The following is a 26,141-nucleotide window of genomic DNA, read 5'->3' on the forward strand; positions in this document are numbered from 1 at the left end:
GCAATCCATTATCCAGGCCTGCTGGCAAATACTGCTCATTGTCCCATGGATCCAGTGTGAGGTATTGAAAATCAAACAAAAGACCCAGTACTTTGAGCAGAAGCTACCCTAAGGATCAGATTAAAATGTACGAAACTTTTAACATCCTTAAAGGGATACAAGAAAACATGGCTCCTATGAAAAGGAAGACAATATAAGTAAACTAAAAAAAATGAGAGGTAAAGGAAGGTCAGTGAGGTAAATTCCAGAAAATTAGAAGTGCAATGAGAAAATCCATATTAGAAACAGGAAGCACCAGAATGACAGTAAAAATTAAGCCAGTCATGTAGACATTAAACTTGAAGTTTTCCTAGCATGAAAAGTCACTGGATAGATGTATTTCTATATTGAGGTAGTTTTCTTTCTGAATTACAGGGATAAAATTAAAAAACAGAAGCACCCAGGCAGAAAAACAAAACCTACAAGAGAACAAAAATCAGCCTGGTCTTAGACTTGTCTTCTGCTATAATGCTAGAAAACAACAGAACAGCATCAATAGGCTTTTCAAAGAAAAGTGTGACAAGCATTGTAAGCCTAGTCGACTTTCATGCATGAGTTAAAGAGAAGAAACCAGAAGGGGGCAGCTGAGGACGGTCACGTAGAGCAGCATCAGCCCAGGTTGCGTCATTCATTAGTTTGCGTTCAAAATGAGTAGGGAATGATCACTAATTCTACCATGGCCTCCAAATTCTGAAGTCTTTAATTTTGATATGATTCGTCTTTAGCTAGACTGTCTTCAAATAATTGTTTAAAAAAGCGCATCTTCTGAGTCCTCAAACATCCAGAATGTTCGTCCAGCAAGCACCCCCTGAGCCTCCCTGCCTACAAATTCCCCGCCCCCCATCCCCATCTGTGCCTTTTATAATAACAAATTTATATGTTCCCAGAGCCTGGAACACACTGGATGTTAACACACACCAATGATTGCAAGGGCACAAGTCAAAGGGAAGTCTGTGTACACTATTTTAGGGGAGTATATTTGTCCTTTCTTCTTTTTTGTTAAACTCCTCTTACTATCATTCCCAATGTTCTCACTCCTTGATCTTTTTTTTTTTTTTTTCCAGGAAATTTAGGAATCTTTCACTAGAAAATAATGTAGATAAAATTACAGGTTGAAATTTTGATTTTATTTCAAAATGATAAATAAACCGAGGCATAGTTCTGACCAGGTACTATGTCTGCAGGGCTTTTGAAATTAAAGAAACAGTCCAGGAGGGCTCCAGTCAGACCCAGAATGACACCAGCCACACTTGTGACTGGCAGAGATAACCTCTTTGATCTTCAGCAATTTTAAAAGTTCTTCATCCTAATTTCTGAGTATCATAAAAAGTAAAAAGTACTTTCATTTTATTTTTCCTTTGAAAATGTTTTTAGTGGCAAACAGGACTACTTGTTTTCCTTACTTCATTTTTATAAGCATAGTAGTTATATGTCAATTTACTTAAAATTAGAGAGGGAAACCCCAGAGACCTGAGTGGCACTGCCCATCCACTGAAGGCCCACATAAATAGGTACTCATGTTCATGTTATCACGTCTACAAATAGCAATAAAATGATGTCCGTAAATCGGAAGTACAGCAGTAGCAGTTCATACATATCTGATATGCTTTCACACCAGGATTCAGTAAACAACAATAAATATAATTTCCCCTCTTCAAAACAAAAAATGGATTTATACGGAAAAAGGGTTAATTTACTTGGGGTTTATCAGCACACCATTTTTAATGTGCTTTGAAAGAATTAAAAACCATGAAACTGTATTCACTGAATACCGGTCCATAGTTATATTTTTTCTTTTAACGTGGCTTAAATACATACATCATGACTTTCTATTAAAATCCTTAAATCTATGGGGATGTGTGGTAGATAAGACTATATTAAAAATTTTTCCTCATTAACAATTTCATTAAATTAAAAAAAAAATCTGACATTTCCCTTAAATGTTAAGTTGAAGCCTGATCTACACTGCTGTGTCCTGTGAAATGAACCTAATTTTCCGAGTGAATAGGAACGCCTGAGTGGCCATTTAGAGTGCTGCATTTTCCTTCCCTCATGATTCCTGCTGGGTCCTCTTCGCTGAGGCTTTTCCCTGAGTCATATATTTACTGGAAAGGCTACCTAGAGGAGGGGAAGAAACAAAACCCAATATAAATGAAACAAGCCTCGCTTTATGACAAAAGCCATAAAATTACTTCTTATTAAGTAGTCACAAAAACTTCATACTAGAATTGGTCACTTGTTTTGAATCAAGTAATAAGACTAGATATTGAAAAGTATATATGCACATGATTAATTAAATATAAGCTTAGTCAAAATTCTTTCTGAATGCAGACAGGTTCCTAGAGTGATCTCATTTTAATACATTTACATATTCACTATTTCCATGTTGGTACAGAGCACCAGATGAACTTAAGGTTCTGCCTTGTATAATTCAGTATCTTCATTTGCAACCAAACATAATAGATTGCAAAGAATTATCTGGCCAGAAATAAATATCTTAGATCATTACTCTGCAGATACGAAGCTGTGGATGGTAATCATTGTAGCAATAACTTATTGATATAAAAGGAAAAAAGGAAATTTATTATATTTACAGGTGGAGGACACAAATGAGGATTACTGATTAAAACCAATACCACAGAATAGTTACTAAATTTTGTTCTGGAGTCTGAACAAATAGATCAACGAAAAAACTGAAGAGACCTGAGAAATTCTTAAGTGATTATATGTAACAAAGTAATACATAATGAAGTTTGCATTTCAAACCAATGGGGGAAAGTATGAATTATTCAATAACTGTATTATGTCAAATAAGTAATTTTGGAGGGGAAGAAAGGAGGTAGTTTCCCTCCTCACACCATATCCTTCTTCTCTACCCATTTCCAAGTGAATACAGAATTAAATGTAACTATAAGAAAGTCAGAGCATAATAAAGAGTGAGTACGTAGGTAATCCTGGGGTAGGGTAAGAGTTTCCTAAGCACACTACCATACTTAATGAACTTGTAAGTCACCAGAGAAAAGAATGAACACCAATAGATAACTAGGTAATGAAAAGGTAATATATAAAATAGAAAAAAAAAGGCATAAGTATATGAAAAAATTCTATATCGGGGTAATCAATGAAATGCAAATTAAAACTATCAATTTTTGGTTGCCAAATTATTGGAAGAAGATCAGGAGGAGGTGGGTAGAAATTCTGCTAAATAAATATTCATAAAAACCTTATAATTTAACAATGCAAAGAACTTAAAATCCAAAACTTACGATATGACCAAGTATATGAGGAACTATGCACATAATAGAATATTAGGTATACACAGAAGGATAATAATATGAAAAAACAAGGTATAAAACTATATAAATAGCATTTTCAAAAAACTAAAATATACCCCACCAATCATGTATTTGGTGCCTCATTTTCTTTATCTGTAAAATGAGGACAATAATACCTGCCCCCTTGAAGTTATTGTGAAGATTAGACAAATACATGTAAAGCAACTGGAATAGTACTTGGTACTAGAAAATGCTTAATAAATGTTAACTATTATTGTATTAATGTAAAAAGACAGGAAAACTTTATCCCCAAACCTAAATAGTAGTTAATGCTAGAATGGAGGGAGTATAGATGGTTTTTATTTTCTTCATTTTACTTAACATTACTTTCTAAATTTTCCATAGCAAACATAGTAAGTATACAAATAAAAACATTCCCTAAACACATACTTTTCAAAGCAGGACATCGAGATAAGCAACTCACAACGAAAAATATCAGCCAGGGAATTCAGTAAGAAATTTCAGTCAGGAAGAAACAAAGTACTCTATTGTTCTACCACTGTATTATTTATGCCACAAAGTGTCTACTAGTCTGTAGGCACCCATCTTCGATATTGTGAACTGCACAAAGTATGGAGATTTGGCTTTTCAGCCAGGCGGTGGCTCATGCCTGTAATCCTAGCACTTTGGGAGGCCAAGGCGGGCAGACTGCCTGAGCTCAGGAGTTCGAGACCAGCCTGGGCAACACAGTGAAACCTCGTCTCTACTAAAATACAAAAAAAAAAAAAAAAAAATTAGCTGGGTATGGCAGCGGCACACTAGTAGTCCCAGCTACTCAGAAGGCTGAGGCAGGAGAATTGCTTGAACCCAGGAGTGGAGGTTGCAGTAAGCCAAGATCATGCCATTGCACTCCAGCCTGGGCAACAGAGCAAGACTCCATCTCAAAAAAGAAAAAAAAAGAGACTACCTCATACTTCATACACATACAAACTCTGGATGGATTAAAGGTCTAAATAGAAAAAACAAAGTTTTAAAGCTGTTAGAAGAAAATACAGATGGATATCTTTATGACCTCAGGTTAGAGAAGAATTTCTTAAAGATGACCCTAACTTATGAACCAAATGATGATGAAAACTAATTATGGAAAGCTAATAATTTGATTATCTCAAAATTAAAAACTTTGGAATGGCAATACACACAAAAAGTTGAAACAGAAGATATACTGCAGGTAGACACTTGAAATTTATATAATAATAAAAAAGCGGTATTCAGAATAAATGAAGAACCTTTAAAAATTAATAGGGAAATAATTCAATGGGAAAATGGGCAAATGATTTGGACAGACAATTCACAGAAGAGGAACTCCAAATGGCCAATAAACATGTAAAAAGGGCCTGTAATCCCAGCATTCTGGGATGCTGAGGTGGGCGGATCACTTGAGGTCAGGAGTTCAAGGCCAGCCTGGCCAACATGGTGAAACCCTGTCTCTACTAAAAATACAAAAATTAGCCGGGTGTCATGGTATGTGCTTGTAATCCCAGCCATTCGAGAGACAGGAGGCAGGAGAATCGCTTGAATCCAGGAGGCAGACGTTGTGGTGAGCCGAGATTGTGCCATTGCACTCCAGCCTGGGCAACAAGAGCGAAACTCCATCTCAAAAAAAAAAAAAAAAAAAAAGTAAAAGGGCCCCTTGCATCACCAGTCATACAAATACACATGAGAACAACACCAAAGTAGTTTTCATCCATCAGACTTGCAAAAATGAAAATTCTGAAAAATAAATAAATAAATAAAGTATTTGGAAGGATACATAGAAATGACCCACACACTGCTGGTGGGAGTTCTAATTATTTCAGCCAATACAAGGGTAATCTGATAGAATCTAACTAAAATGCACATAAGCTATGACCTAACGATTTGACTTGTAGACACACAAACCCTAAAGAATCTCTCATACATGCTCAAGGGGACTTCCACAAGGATGTTCACTATAGCACTGTTAATAACAGCAGAAGATTGAATACAACCTAAAACTGGGTAATAAATACATAAAATATTTTTTATTCACAGGGTGGAATACTGTAAAGGAAAAAACCCAAATATAAAAACAGCAACATATAAAAGTTTTAAAATAGATGAGGTCTAGCTTGTTGCCCAGTCTGGAGTGCAGTGCAGTGACTATTCACAGGCACTATCATTGCATACTACAGTGTCAGATCTCCCGCGCTCAAGCCATCCTCCTGCCTCAGCCTCCTGAGTGGCTGAGACTGCATGCCTGTGCCACCATCCCTGGTTTGTAGGACATTCTTATTATATGCCATGATATGCCATTTTAATTTAAAAATTCACCAAGGAGAAACATATGTTAAGGAATACATATGAAAGAGTACAAAAAATGAACCAGAAGGGGCTGGGCGCAGTGGCTCACACCTGTAATCCCAGCTACTTGGGAGGCTGAGGCAGAAGAATCACTGGAACCTAGGAGGTGAAGGTTGCAGTGAGCAGAGATCACACCACTACACTCCAGCCTGGGTGACAGAGGGAGACTTTGTCTAAAAAAAAAAAAAAATAAAAGGAAACTTGGAGACTTAACCTCATAATAATGGATGTTTCTAGGGTTGAGAGGGACATGACAGAGGAAACGATGTTGGTGATGGTACTCAAGGCACTTCCACTACCTCAGTGACAGGTCTTTTATTAATAAAAAAAAAAAAAGAAAAGATTGAGCCAGGCACAGGTGGCTCATGCCTGTGAGCTACTTGGGAGGCTGAGGTGGGAGGATTTCTTGAGCCCAGGAGTTCGAGGTTGCAGTGAGCTATGATTGTGCCACTGCACTCCTACCTGGGTGACAGAGTGAAACCCTTCTCTCTAAAAGAAAAAAAAAATTGAAAAACAATGCCAATTCTCTAGAAGGTAAGTTAGTTATTGTTATACTGCTACTTGCCCCTGTTTCTGTTTTTCCCAAAATGTTAAACCCTTTGGTAAGTATAGTACTAGTAGTTTTACTACTGTAGCATTTAAACATGTAATCTACTATATCAGAAAAATCTTCACTATACCTGAATATAAAATATTTGCATGTAAAAAAACAAAAGTACTAGAAATAACACATGAATGAATTTTTATATAATATAGAGGAATAATATGGCATTTATAAAATTTGGTAAGCATGATAAGAAACCATGCAAAAGTTGGCTAGATCACACTATTAAAACAAACATTCATCTGTATGGCAAACACATATAAGTGAGGTTAAAATAATAAACTGGGCCGGGTGGAGTGGCTCATGCCTGTAATCCCAACACTTCTGGAAACTGAGGAGGATCATCTGAGCCCAAGAGTTCAAGACGAGCCTGGGCAACATGGCGAGACCCTGTCTCTACAAAAAATTTTTAAAAATCAGCTGAGTGTGGTGTCACTAGCTTATGGTCCCAGCTACTCGGGAGACTGAGATGGGAGGATCGCTTGAGAGTTCAAAGCTGTAGTGAGCTATAATTGAGCCACTGCACTCCAGCCTGGGTGACAGTGAGACCCTGTCAAGAATACTCCAATACAAAAGTACAAAGAAAGATAGATGAAATCATGTAAAAAAAAATGGTAAAGTTCAATGGTAATAATAGGAATTCAAGCAGGTGTAAAATGAAAAAAGACTACCCCAATGAAGTCAGGGTATGGGAAACAATGTCACTGACTCTCCGGGATTGTCAACAATCACAATTTGGGAATATTGGCATCACTGTCAAAATGTGCATACTTTTAAACCTATCATTCTTATGAGCGGGAATTTATCCTGATGAAATAACTAGACAAACATGTGACTATTCATTAGAGTGTTTTATATAAATGATGCTCTTCCAACCTGGGCCCATGTGTTCCTGAGCCTACCTGACAGGGCATGTGGCTTGATCTCGGCTCACTGCAGCCTCCACCTCCCAGGTTCAAGTGATTCTCCTGCCCTCAGCCTCCTGAGCAGCTGGGATTATAGGCGCACACCAGTACACCTGACTAAATCTGTCTTTTTAGTAGAGATGGGGTTTCACCATGTTGGCCAGGCTGGTCTCGGAACTCCCAACCTCAGGTGATCCACCCGCCTCGGTGTCTCAAAGTACTAGGATTATAGGCGTGAGCCACGGCGCCGGGCCGCAAGGATAGTTTTAAGAGAGTCAGTTTCTAGCTCTTCAACTTCCATGTGTACTCTTTCTTAAAAATTATATGCCTGTGAATGCCTTTGTGGTCAAGGCTTAGGCTGGTTTTCAGGAATCACTCCACCTGTCCTTTCTAACTCCCCTTTCACAATTATTCACCTACTTTACGAAAGAAAGGCGTATCTCCTAACCAGCCAAATCCTACTGTGGTGTATTGCCATGAGGCAAAAAAAAAAAAAAACCCAGAGAAGAGGAGACGCAAACAAAATGCTGGTGTCTGTGGTGAATGTAAATGCCTCTAATAAAAATCCAAATTTTTAGCTTTCATAAAATTACATTGATAGTGGATGATAATTACAAATAATTTTTCATGATACATCACTGTGATTTTTTGTCATGTAATTAAGAAGGAATCTAATTGAGTGGCACTATTGTAATATATCTTCTATTCCCAAACTCAAAGTATTTCTATTATTTTTAATTTGCTATCATAAAGAATATTGGGGCTTTTCCGTTTTTATCAACTATAAAAACAAAAAAATTAGGGATAGAAAAGGAACAGTTTCATTCACGCAGTAAATAATGTCAACCCAAAGATACATGAATGTATAGGGAAAAAATCTCATCTTTCTTATTAAATAAAAGTCGTTGTCAGTAAGTAAACATAAAAAGTAATTATTATTATTATTATTTTAATATTTGTTTATTATTATATTTTAAGTTTTAGGGTACATGTGCACAACATGCAGGTTTGTTACATATGTATACATGTGCCATGTTGGTGTGCTGCACCCATTAACTCGTCATTTAGCATTAGGTATAAAAAAAAGTAATTTTTAATTAAAATTTGTAACATTTGTTTTGATCAATTATATATTCTAATAATTGTGAAAACTCAATATAGAAGATATTTTCATCCTTTGAGATTTAATAAAAAGCTTAAAAATTCAATTTATAGAAAATAGGGCCTAGCTTGTTGCCCCTGTCATTTTTGTTGCAGATAAGCATGATAAGCTACTCAATAAAATATTTGAAAATATGTGTAATAAAAATATATCATCTCAGGGAGAAGTTCAAACAAACAAACAAAATATATCATCTTATGCTGAAATTCTGTAGAAGTACAACAAAGGAATTCAAGGAGGAAAGGGAAATGATATATAATTTTTGCCTGTTAAAGAAGAGCTGAGCTGTATATAAATGATGGTGAGTATGAAAAAGCAATAATATTTATACTTCATTTGATACATTTAAGGCTGATTTAAAAGTTTTATTTTAAAATGTCAATATTTACAGCCCCCCTCCCCTAAGAAATTACATGCTTTGCAACTACAATGAAAGATTTAGATATCAACTTTAAAAATGTACAAGGAAATATTATGGACTTTCAATATTTTGGGAAAGAATATGCAAGCACAAGTTGTGAAGACACTTGATATATCAAATATGTGAAAACAGCCAGTCTATTAATAAGACATGATTAAATAAACAATGGTATATTAATACACTAGAATATTCAAAGAAGGGTATCAACAAGAATGATCTATATTCACTGACAATGAGCTCTCCCCATACTATTTTAAAAAGTATTTCTATTATTTTAAGCTTATTATCATAAAGAACACTGGTTTTCGTTTTTTAAAATAAGCAGGCTTTAAAATTCTGGTCAATGATAAAAGCTGTAAAAGAATACATCACCATGAGGGCAAAAAGACATCCACCAATCTCTTACAGCAACTCCAATTTTTCAGATTTCAAGCCATGAGATTAAAATGGAATAAATAAATAGACAGAGGTAGTTTTTTTTTTGTTTTTTGTTTTTTGGGTAATTTTCTTTACCAAAAAAAGGGTAGGAAGGTTAAGGAATAGAAAAAAACATTAGTTTTCTGAGATTCTCATACTGAATAAATTGTCATACATAAACCAGAGTGATTAACTTAAGCATAAAAATCAGTTTATCACTGTGGTACCACAATCTCTACATACTTATGTTAAAAATTTCCATTATTTGTTTGTCCTATAAGTTAGAAGAGATAAATTACAGCAAGTGTTTGTTAACCACAGTAACAAAGGGCAGTGATAATTTATTGAGTGATGAGATGTGTCGGATGCTGTGTTAAGTGCTTTATCTACATGAACTTAATCCTTACAATAGTCCTGTGAGGTGTTAGCACCAATTTGCCAAAAAGGAAACTGAGGCACAGAGAGGTTGCATAACTTGACAGAGGTCACACAACTAGTAAATGGTTGGGCTGGATTTCCAACTCAAGTGTCTCACTCTAAAACTCATGTTCTTGACCATTCTCCTGCTTTGTCTTTTTATTCCTTCCAAATAAGTTCACCTCTAATCAATAAAACCTACTGAATATCTAAGGCATTATGTGTGGGGGATAAAGGGGGAGGGAGGTAACAACGAAGAGCAAGGACATTCATGGGATTTTCTATCTACTGTGATCTCCTTTGGGAGTAAAGAACTATATGCAACCTAGAGGAAACGATGGGGGTAGGTATCAGGAGAGGAAAGAGAAGTTGACTGAGTGCCTACTCTGGGCAGTACTTTAATCTTCTTAGCACCCTATGAGATAAACGGTGTTAATACCAATTTTATAGATGACATATCTGGAGCTCAGAGAAACCACATCTCTTGCCTAAGGTCAATACACCATATATGAGAGTAGGGGCTGTCCGTATCAACATGCTTTCTTGAGAAACTACAAGTGGGCCAAAGACATACTTAGTACTATGGAAAGGAAGAGCTGTGGGGAAATTAATACCACTTACAGGTGAGATACAGTTCACATTTATAACAACATAGATAATTTGGATACATATATCACAGATAAACTAGACAGTTATATCATCTGACATATACTTATTTGGAAGAGTCTGATTTATTGGATAGGATCGATTTTAACCACCTATAAATGTTTTCTTTTTTCTGGTATAAAGTAACATAATTATTGCAATACATTTTTCCTGTAGTAAATTTAATACTTTTTTTCCAGTTGCTCAAAAGATTTATAAATATGTAGGTTTTTTACTCAGAAGATAATTACAGAAATCGTAACTTACTGTCAATGCTATTTCTAGGTGTATGCCTAGCATCTATATTTCTCTCTCAACTGAACAATGCTGGCACTGGAAGACTTGGTGATACCCTGAAGGAATAATAACATCAATGCAATCACCACCACGAACCTTTTCTCCTTTTCTCTGCTCTCACTATATGCAGGCGCTGTTCTAAGTACTTTTACATGGATTTCTCACCATCCCTGTCAGGTATTATTATTACCCCCTTTTTACACATGAGAAAACTGAGGCATATGGAGGATAAGGCAGTCTCTCAGGATCACAAAGCTAGAAATTACACCCACGTAATTGTAAACACTATGCTACGTTATTCTCGGCAAAATGAACACCTTGGCTATACAAGAATTAGTTTTTTTTTCCTATATAAAGTGTTTAGAAAGTATCTGCTCAAGGCTGAAGCTTATGGCTAGGTGTGGCGGCTCATATCTATCATTTTAGTATTTTGGGAGGCCAAGGTGGGAGGATCACATGAGGCCAGGAGTTCAAGACCAGTCTGGGCAACATAGTGAGACCACATCTCTACAAATCAGCAGGCTGAGATGGCTTGGTTTCTAAGTAGCTACCCTGCCTCCACACAGGAGCCATGATGAACGTTTTAAAACAGAATTCAGATAATATCACTCCTTGGCTCAAAACCCTACAATAGTCTCTCATTTCACTTAGAGGGAGAAAAAAACCAACAAAAACGGTACCTACCACTGCTGAAGGCGCTTCATAATCCAGATCTATCCACCCTCTGACTTCACCTCTACCACTCACTCACCCTTCTGCCTGCTCCACTTTTTTTTTTTTTTTTTTTCAAATTTCTTCTGTCTCTCAAGTTTCCAATCCTGTTCCACTCCTGCCACACTGCCTCAGTGATGCTGCAGGACAACACCTGTTTCCATCTCTGAGTTTACCAGTCTAACACCAATTTCCCCCGACTGGCCCCTTTGTTTCATTTGATTCTTTGCTTAAATGTTACTTTACCAGAGAGGCTGCCTCCTTAGCCAACCATTCTCTTTCCCTTTTCTTGTTTTGTTATTTCTTCCTAGCATTTGCCACCACATGACATATTATCTCTGTATCTCTTTATTGTCTACCTCTTCTGAGAAGGATGCAGAGTAAATGAGAGAAGGGGCTTTGCTTGTTCACTGCTGTATCTTCATGTTGAGGCTGGTGTCCTGAACTTGGAAAGGGAGGGGAGAGGCTGGATAACTATTTGTTGAAAGAATGAATAAATGAAGTAGCTGAGAGGTAACAGTGGAGTTCAGGCTAGAGATTAGTTTTTTTCCTTACTTTGTGTGTGGCAAATACTCTCCAGGAGGAGAAAACACTGCTGGCAGGACAGCAGCAACAAAAAGCACGGGACTGGAACAAATAATTGAAGACTCTGGTTGCCACTCATGGGTGGTATAAACATCACTTGGAATTTACAAAACACACAGGCCCATGCTTAACCACTGAAGAATTAGCTTTAGGAAATAAAGGTAGAGGATGGGCAACTATAGGTTTTAAAGTTCCCCCAAGTGATTCTGATGTCCAATCCCTGTTAAAAGCACATATTCAGAGAAAAAGTCTCAAAAGGCATGTGGTAAAGTATGCAGTAAATAAAATAACACACATTTGTTTTTTTTAAAACCCACATACCTGACTGGGGACTCAAAAATATTGTTGTTTTTTGTTTCTTTTTGTCTTCATGTAAAAGCACTGCCTAAAAAATGAAATAGACTGGTTTACAAAATCGAAAGGAAGAGCATCTGAAACAGCCTTAAAACCGAAACCATATCCAAGGAGAGCTGAAATAAGGCATGTGGGTGGCAGAATTTTGCAAGTTAACTGAAAAGCAAGACCATGGGCAGGAGTTCTGAAACAAGGCCCCGCCATCCGGTGCCCAGTAAGCCTCACCACGCACCACACCCGCGTGGCACAGACAGGAGTGCTGCAGGTCAGCCAGAGGAAGGAGGGCCCTCTCTGCCAGCACAGCGCAAGGACGTGGTGCAGAGCTGAGAGCACTCAGGGAGCAGCTCCTGAGTGAACAGATGACAGACACGCCTCCTTCTCCGTTTGAGCTAGGTTTACCTGAACAAATAAACCAGTTGGTTTCAATGGGACAGGTGAGGGCGATCCAAACATACAATCTGATTTAGACATTCCTAAAAAAGAAATTAGCACTTTTTGTTCCTACTTTAAATTGAAAGCAGTAGCCCTGTTTTCAAACTTTCACAGAGAGACTGTCTGTTGGTGTGACAGAAGCTCCACTCAGTATATTGTGTGGACAAAGGAGCAATATATCTGAAGAAACAAGAGAGAGCAGCATAATTCTGAGAGAGGAAGAAGCAGCTGATTATTTTTGAACTGCCACCAAAGGAAATTCCCTGTATCTATCCCCATGCCTCCACTGTCATTTCACTTTTAAAATATGATGACTACTAACTTTAATGTGTCAAGACTGCATTCTGAAGGGACCACATTTCTAGATAAGTGCTCTTCCTTATGCTTGATAATTCCTCTGCCACCCGGACTACCCGCCCCGCATCTTTTTGAGTTGCTGCTGTCCCCACAGGCTGCCAAAATCATTGGTCTAACTGTTGTGAGAGCTTCCCTAGTACACAACTTAAAACTTGCTGCTAGCAAGAAAAAAGAAATTCATCAAAGCTGGGGCAAATTCTCCACTTTGTTGTACCAAAGAGGAAGACTGTAATAATGTTTCAGTCATGAGTAATCAACACAGGCCTCGAGTAATTTTAGGAGTAATTTTGGGAATACTATTTAAAAGTTATCTATACTATTTACAGTTTCCTTACCTGTAAAACAGCAGATATTAATGTATTTAATGAAGCTGTTGTAAAAATTAAATTATCCATGTAAAGTACTTAAAATAGTGCCTACCTAACTCATAGTGAATGCTCAATGAATGTTAGCAACTATTATTATTGTAATTTCTTTTAAATACATTTTCCTCTTAAAACAACAAAAGAAAATCACTTTATTCTGGTATATGTCCCATGTGAGCAGCTAAAGCTGTATCTTTCATAAACATTTAAACCCTACTCTAAAAATAATAGATAAAAATTTTTAGATATTTTTCTTTTCATATAAAGCTCCTTTAAAAAAGAATGGGTATGATCTAAAAATCTCCTGTCTTAAAAAAAGATACACTATATTGCTGAATATGATAAAATAAAATAGAAGAGAGGTATTCTTGTTCCAAGAACTATACACATGGAGTATTTTAAGGAAACTGTAAAGCAGCTGACACTTTATGCTGTCCACAAACATATATATACAACTGAGGATAGCGACAGGATTGACTACTTTAATTAGAAAAAAATTACTTCCCAATATTTCTTTTCTATGCTTATCAAATTTCATCACTTGCACAGTTCTGAGAAGTGAGAATGTAAATTGCTTTGTAAATCATTACTTATTATACACACACAAGGTACTCTTATAGTTAGTAGTCTGTTTAAAAGGTACCCACAATAGACATTTCACCCATTTAGCAAAAATGGCCAATTTGTATTTAACAACTCAAAGGGGCCAGATTTGTGGATGGTGTTGTTAATGACTGCTAATAGATATTTTCTTTGTCATAAGAATAATCATGCTCACTTGTAGAAAATCAAAATGACAAAATCTACAGAAAAAAATCTTCCATAATTCCCCTCTGCAGATTCACCCACTGCTAACTATGCAGCCTATTTCTTTCTGTTCCCTTTTCTATGCATGTGCCTGTGTGTGGCTCACCTGTGCACAGAGCATGGTGTCCTGAGATAACTCTGGCTACCGCCACCCCTGTGATTTGATTTCACAAGTACATATACCAAGTAGCAAAGCTCAAGTTGCAGCTTCTTTTCTGGTCACTGAGGCTACATTTGCAGGTACCAGGGATGATTACACTTTCACCTCACTGATAATCTTAGAAAAGTTCACCAAATGACTCTCATAAGACTCTAAATAAAGCCAGGAATATGATATATGGAGGATCAACATTAAAGGAGGGGGAAGGGATTTTACTTTCTTAAAAACAAGGTCTTTTTTGAGTAAATATATTGATAAAGAAATAAAGATAACTAAAATAGTAAAGAGCTCTAAAAAGGAGATTTCCCTTGGGATGTTAGAGCAAACATCAAGGTGTGATAGGTGTCCATACCTGAAGAGCCTTTAAACTGTGGGCATTCCTTTTTAATGTGCCCTTCTCTTCCACAAATGAAACAACGTTTTTCTCTTAAGTCTTTGTCATCCTGTCTCTTCCATTTTTCTACTGGTGGCCTGAGGATCTTCTCCCTCCCCAGGTCAGCAGCTGCCCGCATTGGCTTGGCTTTCTGAGGTGTGCACTGTATGGGCTTATCTTCTTTTGTTGACACCTCCCTTTCTGTGTACTTGTTGTGAATTTCTTTGTCCTCTTTGCTTCTTTTTTCCTTGTTCTCAGGGTATCTTTGGTTCAGGGCATCTTCCTGATCTCGCCGCCGTCTTACTCTGTAGAAGATATCATATTAGTAGCAGAAATCTAAACAGAAGCCTAACAAAATATTAAGGCAATTCCCAAAATATTAAGGTAATTCTAGATTTAAGAGATGACCAGGAATAGAAAGTATTAAAAGGAAAAGCAAGAACCTAAATGAAAATCCATCTTCTCTATTAAGATGCTCCCTCAGGGTTTAAGGGTGCAGTTTTTCTTCTTCATTTTCAAAGTTGCTCTAGTGCTGTAAAACCAATAACTGCAATTAGTGGCACTCCTTGGCTGAATGCCTACTTTGACACTGATGTAATGAAAGGCAAATCATCCATGGAGTGATTGCTTGAACGGCCTTTCTGGCACATTAGCATTCTTTCTTTACTTGGCACTGGAAATTTTAGATGTGAAGGCTTAAATTCACAAAGGAACAATGGTTTTAAGATTTATGCTCTTAAAATGTCAAAATCATTTCTCCCTTGTCCTAATAATCACTGATTTTTGAGTAATGAAAAAAAGGACTGAAAAACAAAGCTTCTCAAATTCCAGATGGTAACCTAATTTGAGCACCATGTTTTAAAATATTGCTGTACAGTTAAAAACACCACCACTACCACCCAAAACAACGTATCCCAAGGTAAGCAAGCAATAACATGTCTCTCTTGCCCCCCAGTAAACGCCACCAGAAGAAAGCATGGGGAATAAACTGCATGGCTTACCTACTCACAACAATTATTAAGGGTTAAGTGGAATACAAACAAAGAGTGCTAAAATCCAGTGAACTGTTTGTGAATATAAATCCCAATGTGCTGAACAGTTACTGTACATTAGAGATGTAACTGAGATCCTGAAGGAGCTCATTTGACTGTTTACTGACTGAAATGATTCTGAACTTCTCACTTCTGTAAAAAGGAAGAATTTTTGTTTCCTCTTTTCACCATGTTGGCAAGGCTGGTCTTGAACTCCTGGCCTCAAGTGATTCGCCTGCCTTGGCCTCCCAAAGTGCTGGGATTACAGGCGTGAGTTACTACACCTGGGCTTTTTTTTTTTTTTTCTGAGACAGAATCTTGCTCTGTTGCCCAGGCTGGAGTGCGATGGCGTGATCTGGGCTCACTGCAATCTCCGCCTCCCGGGTTCAAGCGATTCTCCAGCCTCAGCCTCCCAAGTAGCTGGGACTACAGGTGCCCGCCACCATGCTTGGCTAATTTTTAGTAGAGATGAGGTTTCACCATGTGGGTCAGGCTGGTCTTGAACTCCTGACCTCAGGTGATCCACTTGCCCTGGCCTCCCAACGTGCTGGGATTACAGGCGTGAACCACTGCACCCGGCCTAAAGTCATGTTTTAAATCACTTCATTTCATTAAAAAATAAAATAAAAAACTTAAATGTATCTGAAAACTGCTGGATTTTACACAAGTGTATTTTCTTTGTTATAATAGTACCTCATTTAAAAATTGGGACATTAAGAAAATAAAAACACAACCACCCCCTTTGAACATTTACTTACTTTCTCCTCATAGGACAGTCCTTCATGAAGTGTCCGATTTTTCCACAAATTCGACAACATCTATCATTTGGGGCCAGCTCTCCTTCAGTTAACACATCTGGATCAAAAAAGTATTCCTAGAAGAACATAAATATATAAAAGCCTGAACTATTCACGTGAGATCGGAACACAAAACTAACCAGATATTAAACAGTTATCTTACAATTCAATGTTGATATAACATTACTTTTAATAAATATTATTTATATTGCTTAATTCCAAACAAAATCTAAGACCATCAAGGTCTAACTCAGGATAGTTTTAACTAAATCCATTTTTGTTTATTCCTTTTAGTCATGCAGAGCACTCGTGAGCCCTAACCCTAAAGGTTTAAGCACACTTCTAAAGAAGCGGATGAGTCAGCTTTTCAGGATGTGGGAGGGAGTTGAGGCCAGGTACACAGGCTTTGTCTCCTCATCAAATGAAAAGGCTAAAACCTAATGAATTGAGAAACATGATTTGCATCATACAGATTATATTGAAGAAAAGAAAAAAAACTATGTGTTTCTACTTTGCTTAGTTGTGGCTGCTGAAGGAAAAATAACAGAACAAAGGAAAGATAATGGTCTAGCCTGTAGCCTCTTTGTACTAAAATTAAGGTGGAGGCCAGCAACATGAGCATCCCCAGGGAGCTTGCTGGAAAAGCAGTCTTGAGCCTGATCCTAGACCTGCTGAATCAGAATCTGCACTTTAACAAAATCCTCAGGTGATTTGTTCGAACAAGTTTCAGAAGCACTGGTGTAGAAGCCACATCAATATCTACCATAAACCAGATGTACAGATGTAATCAAACACTGAATGTGCCTATAAAGCAATACACTTATGTTAAATTTTAAAAGTCTTCACTGGGAGTACAGAGGGAATAGGGGGTTGTTGGTCAAAGGGTACAAAGTTTCAGATAGACAGGAGGAATAAGTTTTGAGATCTATTGCACAGCAGGGTGACTATAGTCAATAATAGTGTATATTTCAAGATAACTAAGAGTAAATCTCAAATGTCTCCCCACAAAAAATGTTGAGGTGATATATATATGTTAATTAACTTGATTTCATCATTCCATATACATGTATCAAATCATCACATTGTGCTCCATAAACTATATGTCAATTAAAAATAAGAATAAAAAGTATAAGGAAATTAATGCAGAACATAATATTATTCTTAGCAAGATCATCTAGTCCCTAGCCATTTTTCTCTCACTGAAATTATTTTTTTGACATAATTTTGCTTTGTTTTCAATAAATGTGGTTCCTTAAAAACTCGAGTATCAAGTTACATGAGAAGAGATAGCTGTATGCTACAGGAAGCACTGTTAACCCCCTAGTCTCAGCAAAAGATTTACTACTTTTTGCAAGCAGACTGGAAAATCTAGATTCTAGATATGTACAAACTGGGCTTGGCCAAGGCTGGCATCAAGCCGAATGCTGGCAGAACAGCAATGCACCTATGAAGGCTAGCACAGATAACCAGAAAAAAAAAAGGCATCAAAGAGGAAAACAAGAATTTAACAACCTTAAATCCATCTTCTTACTATTTCGCTCTATTCTGATGGCCTCTACCCGGGGATGTTTAAGAAAAAGGGGGGCTCTGGGAATCATTCTGTACTATAGTCATTTACTTTGGCTAGACTCACAGACTTTCTAAATATTTAAGTTACTACTGAAGTGATGTGTACAAATTAGGCACTTTTTTTTATTTTTTATTTTTTGGTATTTCCAACACACTTACCATTTTTGAGGGGTAGTCCTTTGGAAATCCCTTGACAGGAATACCAAATACTCTTCTACCATTGATAAAAGCCTTCATTATAAAATTTGTCACTAAAAAGAAGAGTAAGAACTCACTTAGGTGGGTTAAAAGGAAAAGAGATTGTATTACAAATGACAAACTACCTGGGCCTGGTGGCGCCTGTTATTCTAGCACTCTCGGAGGCTGGGGTAGGAGGATCACTTGAGCCCAGGAGTTTGAGACCAGCCTGGGCAATAAAAGCAAGACCCTGTCTCTATTATAAAAGTAAATAAATAAGTAAAATAAAAAATAAAATTGACAAACGAAGTAACTTACTTTTCCTTGATAATCCAGCTCCAAGATTATGATTCAAATCAAAGGGATCTAAGCAAAAAAATTTAAGAGCAAATAAGGTAATTAAATAGAAAATGCCACCATTCATCCAATAAGTAAACTTCATAAAACAAGACAAGAATATCATCTACTTTGCTTATCATTAATAAGTTTTAAATTCACATGATAGAAAAGAAGTGCAAAAAAAAGTTTAAAATGACACCTGTTAAATGAGCTTAGAAGTTATAATAAAGCTAAGCAATACATATTCCTAAACATAAGGCAAGTTTTTCCACTACACTGTTCATCAGAATAGAGTGTACTACTTTACATTTAAATCATTATAAAGCTCTTTATGTTATGACTGGCTGCCTATTTTTGAACAAAATACTGTTTGCAGAAGACACATTAGCCTGATATTACTTAATGACACTAGTTTTGGATGTATATAGAAGTTATAAATACATTTAAAACATTTTAGCACTAAATGTTCCCACTATGTAACAAATTTCTTAAAGATCACTTTAGAAAATAATTCATGATGGAGATTACAAAACACACTTATAAAACACACAGACATATACATCTGTCCCAATGGCATGCCACTGGCTACCTGGATCTTGGGATACAATTTCTAGTAAAAGCTTAATATAGACTCTCATTTGATCTTACATGTCTGCATCTCAAACATCTTAGATAGCTGTATATAGGATATGTTTTGGAATACTGTTTGTTAAATAACCCAGAAAATGGTAGGAATGATGAAAACAATGCTAATGTCAAAGATGTATGTGAGGTCTGAATAAACTGTCTCATGAAATAAATGGGGTTAAAAGCACTACTTCTAAATCCAAATACTGTTTTATAAGTGATCTAAAATAACATACACCCATGATTCATAATTTAGACATTATGTGTAGATATCTAACTTCTATTTTTCACATCCCTAAAACAATATTCAAGAAGGCAAAGAGAAAAAAGCGATGACCTTTTTTCGGGAATCCTCTTATTGAGAAAATGAAGGACTGCATGGATATAGCATACACAAGAGAAGTAAAGAAGTAAAAAGAGGCATCTTCCACTTGCCAGGTATGCTTCTAGTGAACGGTAACTGAGGCGTACCATATTGAGATTGAGACTATCAGTTTATCGAAGTATAGGACCCTTCCTTCAGCTTAACCCTGCAATAATTATTGCTATGAGAAGGTTACCTTCATCAGTCTGGTCATTCTTTCTTCAAGTGATTTTTATATGTGTATGTGTATTTTTGGTTATTTGCTTGGTGTAGTGGAGATACTACAATATTAGCTACTGTGCAGTTAAAGAAACTACTACTGGCTGGGTGCTGTGGCTCACGCCTGTAATCCCAGCACTTTGGGAGGCTGAGGTGGACTAATCACCTGAGGTCAGAAGTTCAAGATCAGCCTGGCCAACATGGTGAAACACTCTCTCTACTAAAAATACAAAAATTAGCCAGGCATGGTGGTGTGTGCCTGTAGTCCCAGCTACTCTGGAGGCTGACAACGGGTGAACCCAGGAAGCGGAGGGTGCAGTGACCTGAAATCGCACCATTACACTCCAGCCTGGGCGAGACAGTGAGACTCTGTCCCCCGCAAAAACAAAAACAAACGACTACTATCACCACTGAAATGCCTCAATTCTAAAATAGCTGGTTATATGATTATGAATGAAGCCTTCTTTTTAGTTTAGCCTATTACTAACTGCTTGTCTGAAAGTAATGTAAAAATTAGAAGCAAAAGATAATAAACCTTCAAAACTTAAAAAAGAATACATTAATAGGCCGGGCACGGTGGCTCACGCCGGTAATCCCAGCACTTTGGGAGGCTGAAGTGGGCTGGATCACCTGAGCTGAGGAGTTCGAAACTAGCCTTGCCAACATGGTGAAACCCCGTCTCTACTAAAAATACAAAAAAATTAGCCAGGTGTGGTGGCACGGCACCTGTAATCCCAGCTACTCAGGAGGCTGAGGTACAAGAATCACTTGAACCCGGGAGGTGGAGGTTGCAGTGAGCCAAGATTGCGCCATTGCATTCCAGCCTGGAAGACAAAGTGAGACTGTCTCAAGAAAAACAAAAAAGGAATACCTTAATAAGTGACAGATGGTAAGAACTGCAGTGATAACAAAAAGGCGTAGTAAGTCAAAAATTCTATGTGTTTGACACATGAGATCTTTAAAAAGTCAAAACTATATCTGTAACCCATGGTGATCTGAAATTCATTTTACAAAAGTTCATTGTATTTTAATACTGCCAATAGGCAGAAATAATAATAAAACCACAACTTAGAATAGTATGTATTATTTATGTGATACAAGCATATTAAAAAATAAACATTTAAAAATCTTATTAAAATGAAAAAAATATTTCTTAGGTCATTTCTCAGCTAAAGCATTTAAATTCCATTTTGTCTTAAAATAAGAATCCCACAAATTGGAAATAAACAATCAACTATTAGCATCAATGGCTCCAATAGATCACTACATTCAATAGAAAAAGATAAGGTGGCCAGGCGCAGTGGCTCACATCTGTAATCCCAGCACTTTGGGAGGCCGAGGTGGGTGATCACCTGAGGTCAGGAGTTCGAGACCAGCCTGGCCAACATGGTGAAACCCCATCTCTACTAAAAGTACAAAAATTTAGCCAGTTGTGGTGGTGGGCCCCTGTAATCCCAGCTACTCAGGTGGCTGAGGCAGGACAATTGCTTGAACCCACGAGGCGGAGGTTGCAGTGAGCCGAGATAGCGCTACTGCACTCCAGCCTGGGCAACAAGAGCGAAACTCCATCTCAAAAACTAAAAAATAGAAAAAGAAAAGGCTTCCATATGGTCAAAATAAATGTCAAAATTTATATACAATTACTTATAGGTGAACTCCATCAATAGCGAATGAAGATCTTGAAAATTCACTTAGCGGCACTCTTCAAACCCCCCAACAGGAAGGTTGTAAAAGTCCCACTTTCTTGAAGCTGCCTTATCACTACTGCTGCCTTATCCTTCAGTATGTGTCAAACAATAGCAAAAAATTTGTCATGGTGAAATGGCTTCAGTCATTTAAAAACAAATCTTAAGGCTGGAAAGAGAAAAGTTGGCCTGGTATGGACAATGAGACTGGGGCACTGCACACCCCAAGCAGCTGGAAGAGCTCTGCAAGGAGGAAGAACAATGTCCTTATAGTTCAAGCTCTATAGTCTATTCGACTTCAAGTTTAATTTTATTCGTACCTTCAATAACAATGTATTTTGAGGTCCACTGTTTCTTAAAAGTTGTAAGCAGACTTTTTCTCCTGATGCTAATAACATGTTCTTTAAAATCAAATTCCTCTGTGTAGAAACGAAGAAGGCCCAACCATAACTGCCCAACAGACTCTGTATTTTTTCCACATTCTGGCCAATAGGTAGGCTAGAAATAGAAGGGAACAAGGGATACCATGGTCTTTAGTGAAGTGTTAATATCAATATTCATTTGTATTTTAGGGAGTAAATTTGGATTTATTTCTAATTAACTAGAGCTCAATTATGCAACTTTTCTTTCATATTTAAAAACATAATTTATATAAGTTTATTAATCTCTACTCTGTGACTTGGAGTAGGAAGAGCTCAGAGTTTTCAGTGTCAAGTCTCAGAATACGTTAGTCAGAAGATCCAGAAATAGATTCTAAGAGCCTTGGTAATACGTAGGTTATTAGATCTCTTTAGCTCATTGAAAGTCTTTCTAAACTCTGGGTACAAAAACCACAGAACAAATATTCATTCACCTGGAATAAAGTTACTTAACCATTTGGAATTATTAGGCATTAAAGAAATACTGGATATAGGCCCTAGAAATTCACTTGGCTTAGTAAAAATATTTTCACATGAAAGAAAGCATCTGAAAACACTATTTTTTTTACTACCATAAGATATATAAATACAACAAGCAATAAAATAGTTGTTGACCATCTACACTGTAGTATAGCTAATTTTTAGTCAAGGATATGGGAAAATCTTTACTCTTAAAATACGTACCAGTTCATCTATTTGATCAAAAAAATAAATATTCCAGCCATCAACAAATATTTCAGGTTTCTTTTCACCTTTGTATATCTGAAATTAATTTTTAAACTATTAGTATGGATTACAAACTTAATGCATTGATACAAAAACTTCTAGGAAAATAGGTAAAAAATTAACTACAGAACCACAGAATTTTAGAGGAGGAGAAAGGCTCAGAGATCACCAGTTTTCCAGATAAGAAATATAATTTCATTCACTAATACCTCTTGAAGGACAGGAATGACTGGTGGATTCCTCTGCTGGAGAAAATATAGCACCATAAGAGTATATGCATACGATGATAAGCTGCCTCTAGATGCATCACCAATATCACACATCTAGACGGAAGGAAAACCAAGAACAAAGGAAAGGTCTGTTTTCTGCTAACTTTGCATCCATTCTGTTATCACTAAAAGTAAAGTGCATATTTTGAGGACTAATATAAAAACCACATTGTCAAAGGCAAAACCAATCCAACCTAGCAAAGCAGTGGACAGCTGGCTACGTGCAAGATCAGGTCATTGTATAAAATTCAGAACAAAATTTTAGCTTTCTTCATAGGGTCTCCCAAATAGCTACATGAAGCATTTCACATGACTATAGTTCATTAACAAATAGATTTATGTTTTCAACAGTGTTTAAAGATGCAATGAAATTTCCTGATAAGTCACAATAGGAAGCATACTCACCTTTGTAAATACTTTCATGGTATAGCACAAATACTTCACTCTGGGATCAATGGCGGAATAAGCAGATAAAAGCCTTGTGTTATGAAGGGCCTGTTAAAAGGAAAATAACACTATAAGACTAACACTGAAGTGTAAAGGGTCTCTTTTTTTTTTTTGGTTGTTGTTTTAAATAATAGAGATGGGATCTCACTATGTTGCCCAGGCTGGTCATGAACTCCTGGGCTCAAGTGATCCTCCCCCATCAACCTCCCAAAGTGCTGGGATTACAAGCATGAGCCACCATGCGAGCCTAGATGAAAAGATTTTAAACTGGAATATTTTAAATAGGTTTACAGTCTGATTCATTTTAGGAAGAAGACATTTCAACTGAAATTAACCTTTTTTTTTCCCTAAAGACAATCTTCATTAACTTACTAGATAATAATAAAGAATTATAAGTAACATCTGACCTCATGGCTTTTATACGTCCTTGGTCTGAACATCTAGAAAATAAGGGCTGGTGAAATAAACAATCAGTTCCCTTTCAGTAGATGTAAGATCTCTCTGCACAAACACCCCTAAAGCGTCAGAGAGGTCCTATAAATCCCTGAAACATATCTGAATTATCTTAGAATCCTCAGCCTCAGAACACTGCCAGGTTCACAGCAAGTAAGCATAATAACTCTTGAAAGATTCTCTAAGATGAAATGAATGACTTCTCTAACTTGAGGTTTTTGCAAGGTGAGACATTTGTTCCCTTAACCTCTCTAAAAAAAAGCCTGAAAAAAATCTTACCAATGTGTTATACAAACTGATATCTACTTCCAGACCACTTCTCAAATGGAAGAACTTCACAATTGGCACCTTTGCTGTTGTAATAGGTAAGATGTTTCTCAGACCTAAGTTGGGAAATAAAATGTTATCATTAAATACAGCAGCTGGGGATGTAAGTAACTCTTATGTTAATGTTCCAATATAAAATGGTGTAAACCTAACTTTAGCCTGTTTCATTGCATTCATTAGGACTTGTCAAAGAATTCTGTTATTAACAAACATCTGGGAAGATGAGTCTGGCAAAGTTTACATTTATTAAACATATTGATATTAGAACTACAAGAATCCAACAGTCACTCCCCTCTGGGAACTTACTGGATCTTATGTGCACACGTGTGCATGTGTGTATATGCATGTGTATGTTGTTGTCAGTAAGACAAATACCAAAACAGAGGAAACTACTACAGAGTCTGAACTATGTGGTTCCCACCTGTTCTCTCCATGTGACTATACCTAATTTGGAGAACAGCCTAAGGGACAATTATCCTCCAAACAAGTTACTCACCTTAAAGCTAGAAGTTATGAAGTTAATAGGAATTAACTTCAATAGGAGAGAGGAAATTGCCTGAGCTAAGCTTTGAAAAAGAGGGAGAAAAACCAGCAAAAATAGTGGCAGTTGAGCAAATTTACCAGGCAAGGCAAACTGTACACAAAAAGTGTAGATGCCTGAAATAGAATGGTATGTTCAGGGAAGTTCCAGAGAATTGCATAGGTTACCAAATGAACTTGAGGGAATGGAATATGAGGCATAGGAGATGGTGGAGAAACTGGGAAAGGTCCAACTACAGAACATATACATTTTGCTAAGAATTATCCTTAGAATCAAAGAGGAGCCAATGAACTGGTCTAAGTTGGGAGGAATCACTGACCACATCTAGTTAGACAATACCCCTGGCAGTGGACAGACTGGAGGCACCAGGAACAGAGGCAGGATGACCACTTATGAAAAACAACTGGGTGTGAACTTTCATGGTGGCATGGGAATACACAGAAGAAGCAAGGCATGTTTGAGAGCATCTGTAACTGGATGGGAAGCTAGGGGTAGTAAGAGAGGATCAGGGCTTTCAGAGTAAGAGCTACCACTTCCTGAGCACCTAATGTGTGATAGGGATATGTGAAGAGTCCTTTACAAACATTACCTCCTTAGGTTTATCACCCTCATCTTACAGATGAGGAAACAGAGACCCAGAAAGATTCACTAGCTTAGGAATATGCAGCTGGTAAATTGTGGAGCTGGAATTCAAATCTAGTCAAGATTGACTCCCAACTTATACTGAACCTAGTGTGGGTCAGGCTAATTATCATTTCACCCGTTTTGTTGATTCCAAGGATGCCAATATCAACAATCATGAAAAAGGATTCACAAGGAAGGGCAGATTAATGGAGTTGGTTCCTGCAGAAGGGAAGCGGTAAAGTGAAAGATAAGCTCATTCTGAGATGTCAGAGTTTGAGTTTCTTCTGAGAGAGCTAAGTGGTGGTTCCTAAAAAGCAGATACATAGTGATCATATCATAGAACACAGGAGAAAATAAGCAGGTAGAAGACATTTCAGGAAAAAATCTGTGTGGCAGACAGAGGAAATGAAACTTAATCTGATGGGGAAAGGGGGCAAGGAAGCTCACTTTACTGAATACTTAGAATATGCTAGGCTTTGCACTTTACGTATTATCTTTCTTAAATGCCACAGAATTGTTATTTCCACTTTAGAGATGAGGAACTGAGTGCTTGTTATGAAGCTGAGTGACTTTTTGGGACTGCACAGCCAGCAAGGGGGAGACAGAATTTAAAATCAGAGTCTGATTCCAGAACCTCCACCTAGTACTTTGCTATCTCGCCTCTAAATTAGACAGAGGCCCTTTTCTTCACATCCTTCCCATTCTGGAATTTGACACTGTTGATCATTACAACACTTCAAAGTCTCGGATTTATTCACAGCATATCTTCCCAGTTCCTTTTCAGTCTCTTTTCTTAATTTCTGTCTAGTCTCTTTCTCTCAA

General features: G+C 37.1%; 1 protein-coding gene across 8 annotated transcripts in view; it reads right to left on the minus strand.

Moving 5' to 3' along the window:
• Window positions 1-1,144: 1,144 nt before the first annotated feature.
• TUT7 (terminal uridylyl transferase 7) overlaps window positions 1,145-26,141 on the minus strand; it is a 65,253-nt gene continuing 40,256 nt past the window's right edge. For 3 of the 8 annotated variants that reach the window (XM_055350701.2, XM_063696510.1, XM_055350700.2), the window contains exons 18-28: window positions 24,107-24,210; window positions 23,333-23,422; window positions 22,868-22,981; window positions 22,617-22,694; window positions 21,834-22,011; window positions 18,598-18,645; window positions 18,262-18,353; window positions 16,495-16,610; window positions 14,685-15,010; window positions 12,611-12,684; window positions 10,532-12,242 (exon numbers count right to left, since the gene is read on the minus strand). In XM_055350701.2, coding sequence (XP_055206676.1) covers window positions 12,081-12,242; window positions 12,611-12,684; window positions 14,685-15,010; window positions 16,495-16,610; window positions 18,262-18,353; window positions 18,598-18,645; window positions 21,834-22,011; window positions 22,617-22,694; window positions 22,868-22,981; window positions 23,333-23,422; window positions 24,107-24,210 — 1,382 coding nt within the window. In that variant the 3' untranslated portion in view covers window positions 10,532-12,080. Of the gene's footprint in view, window positions 2,158-10,531; window positions 12,243-12,610; window positions 12,685-14,684; window positions 15,011-16,494; window positions 16,611-18,261; window positions 18,354-18,597; window positions 18,646-21,833; window positions 22,012-22,616; window positions 22,695-22,867; window positions 22,982-23,332; window positions 23,423-24,106; window positions 24,211-26,141 lie in introns of those variants that run through there. The other 5 variants (XM_004048197.5, XM_004048198.5, XM_063696511.1 and 2 more) reach the window with 3 other exon arrangements.

Source organism: Gorilla gorilla, chromosome 13 (assembly GCF_029281585.2).
Source record: "Gorilla gorilla gorilla isolate KB3781 chromosome 13, NHGRI_mGorGor1-v2.1_pri, whole genome shotgun sequence".
NCBI classification, from domain to species: Eukaryota; Metazoa; Chordata; class Mammalia; order Primates; family Hominidae; genus Gorilla; species Gorilla gorilla.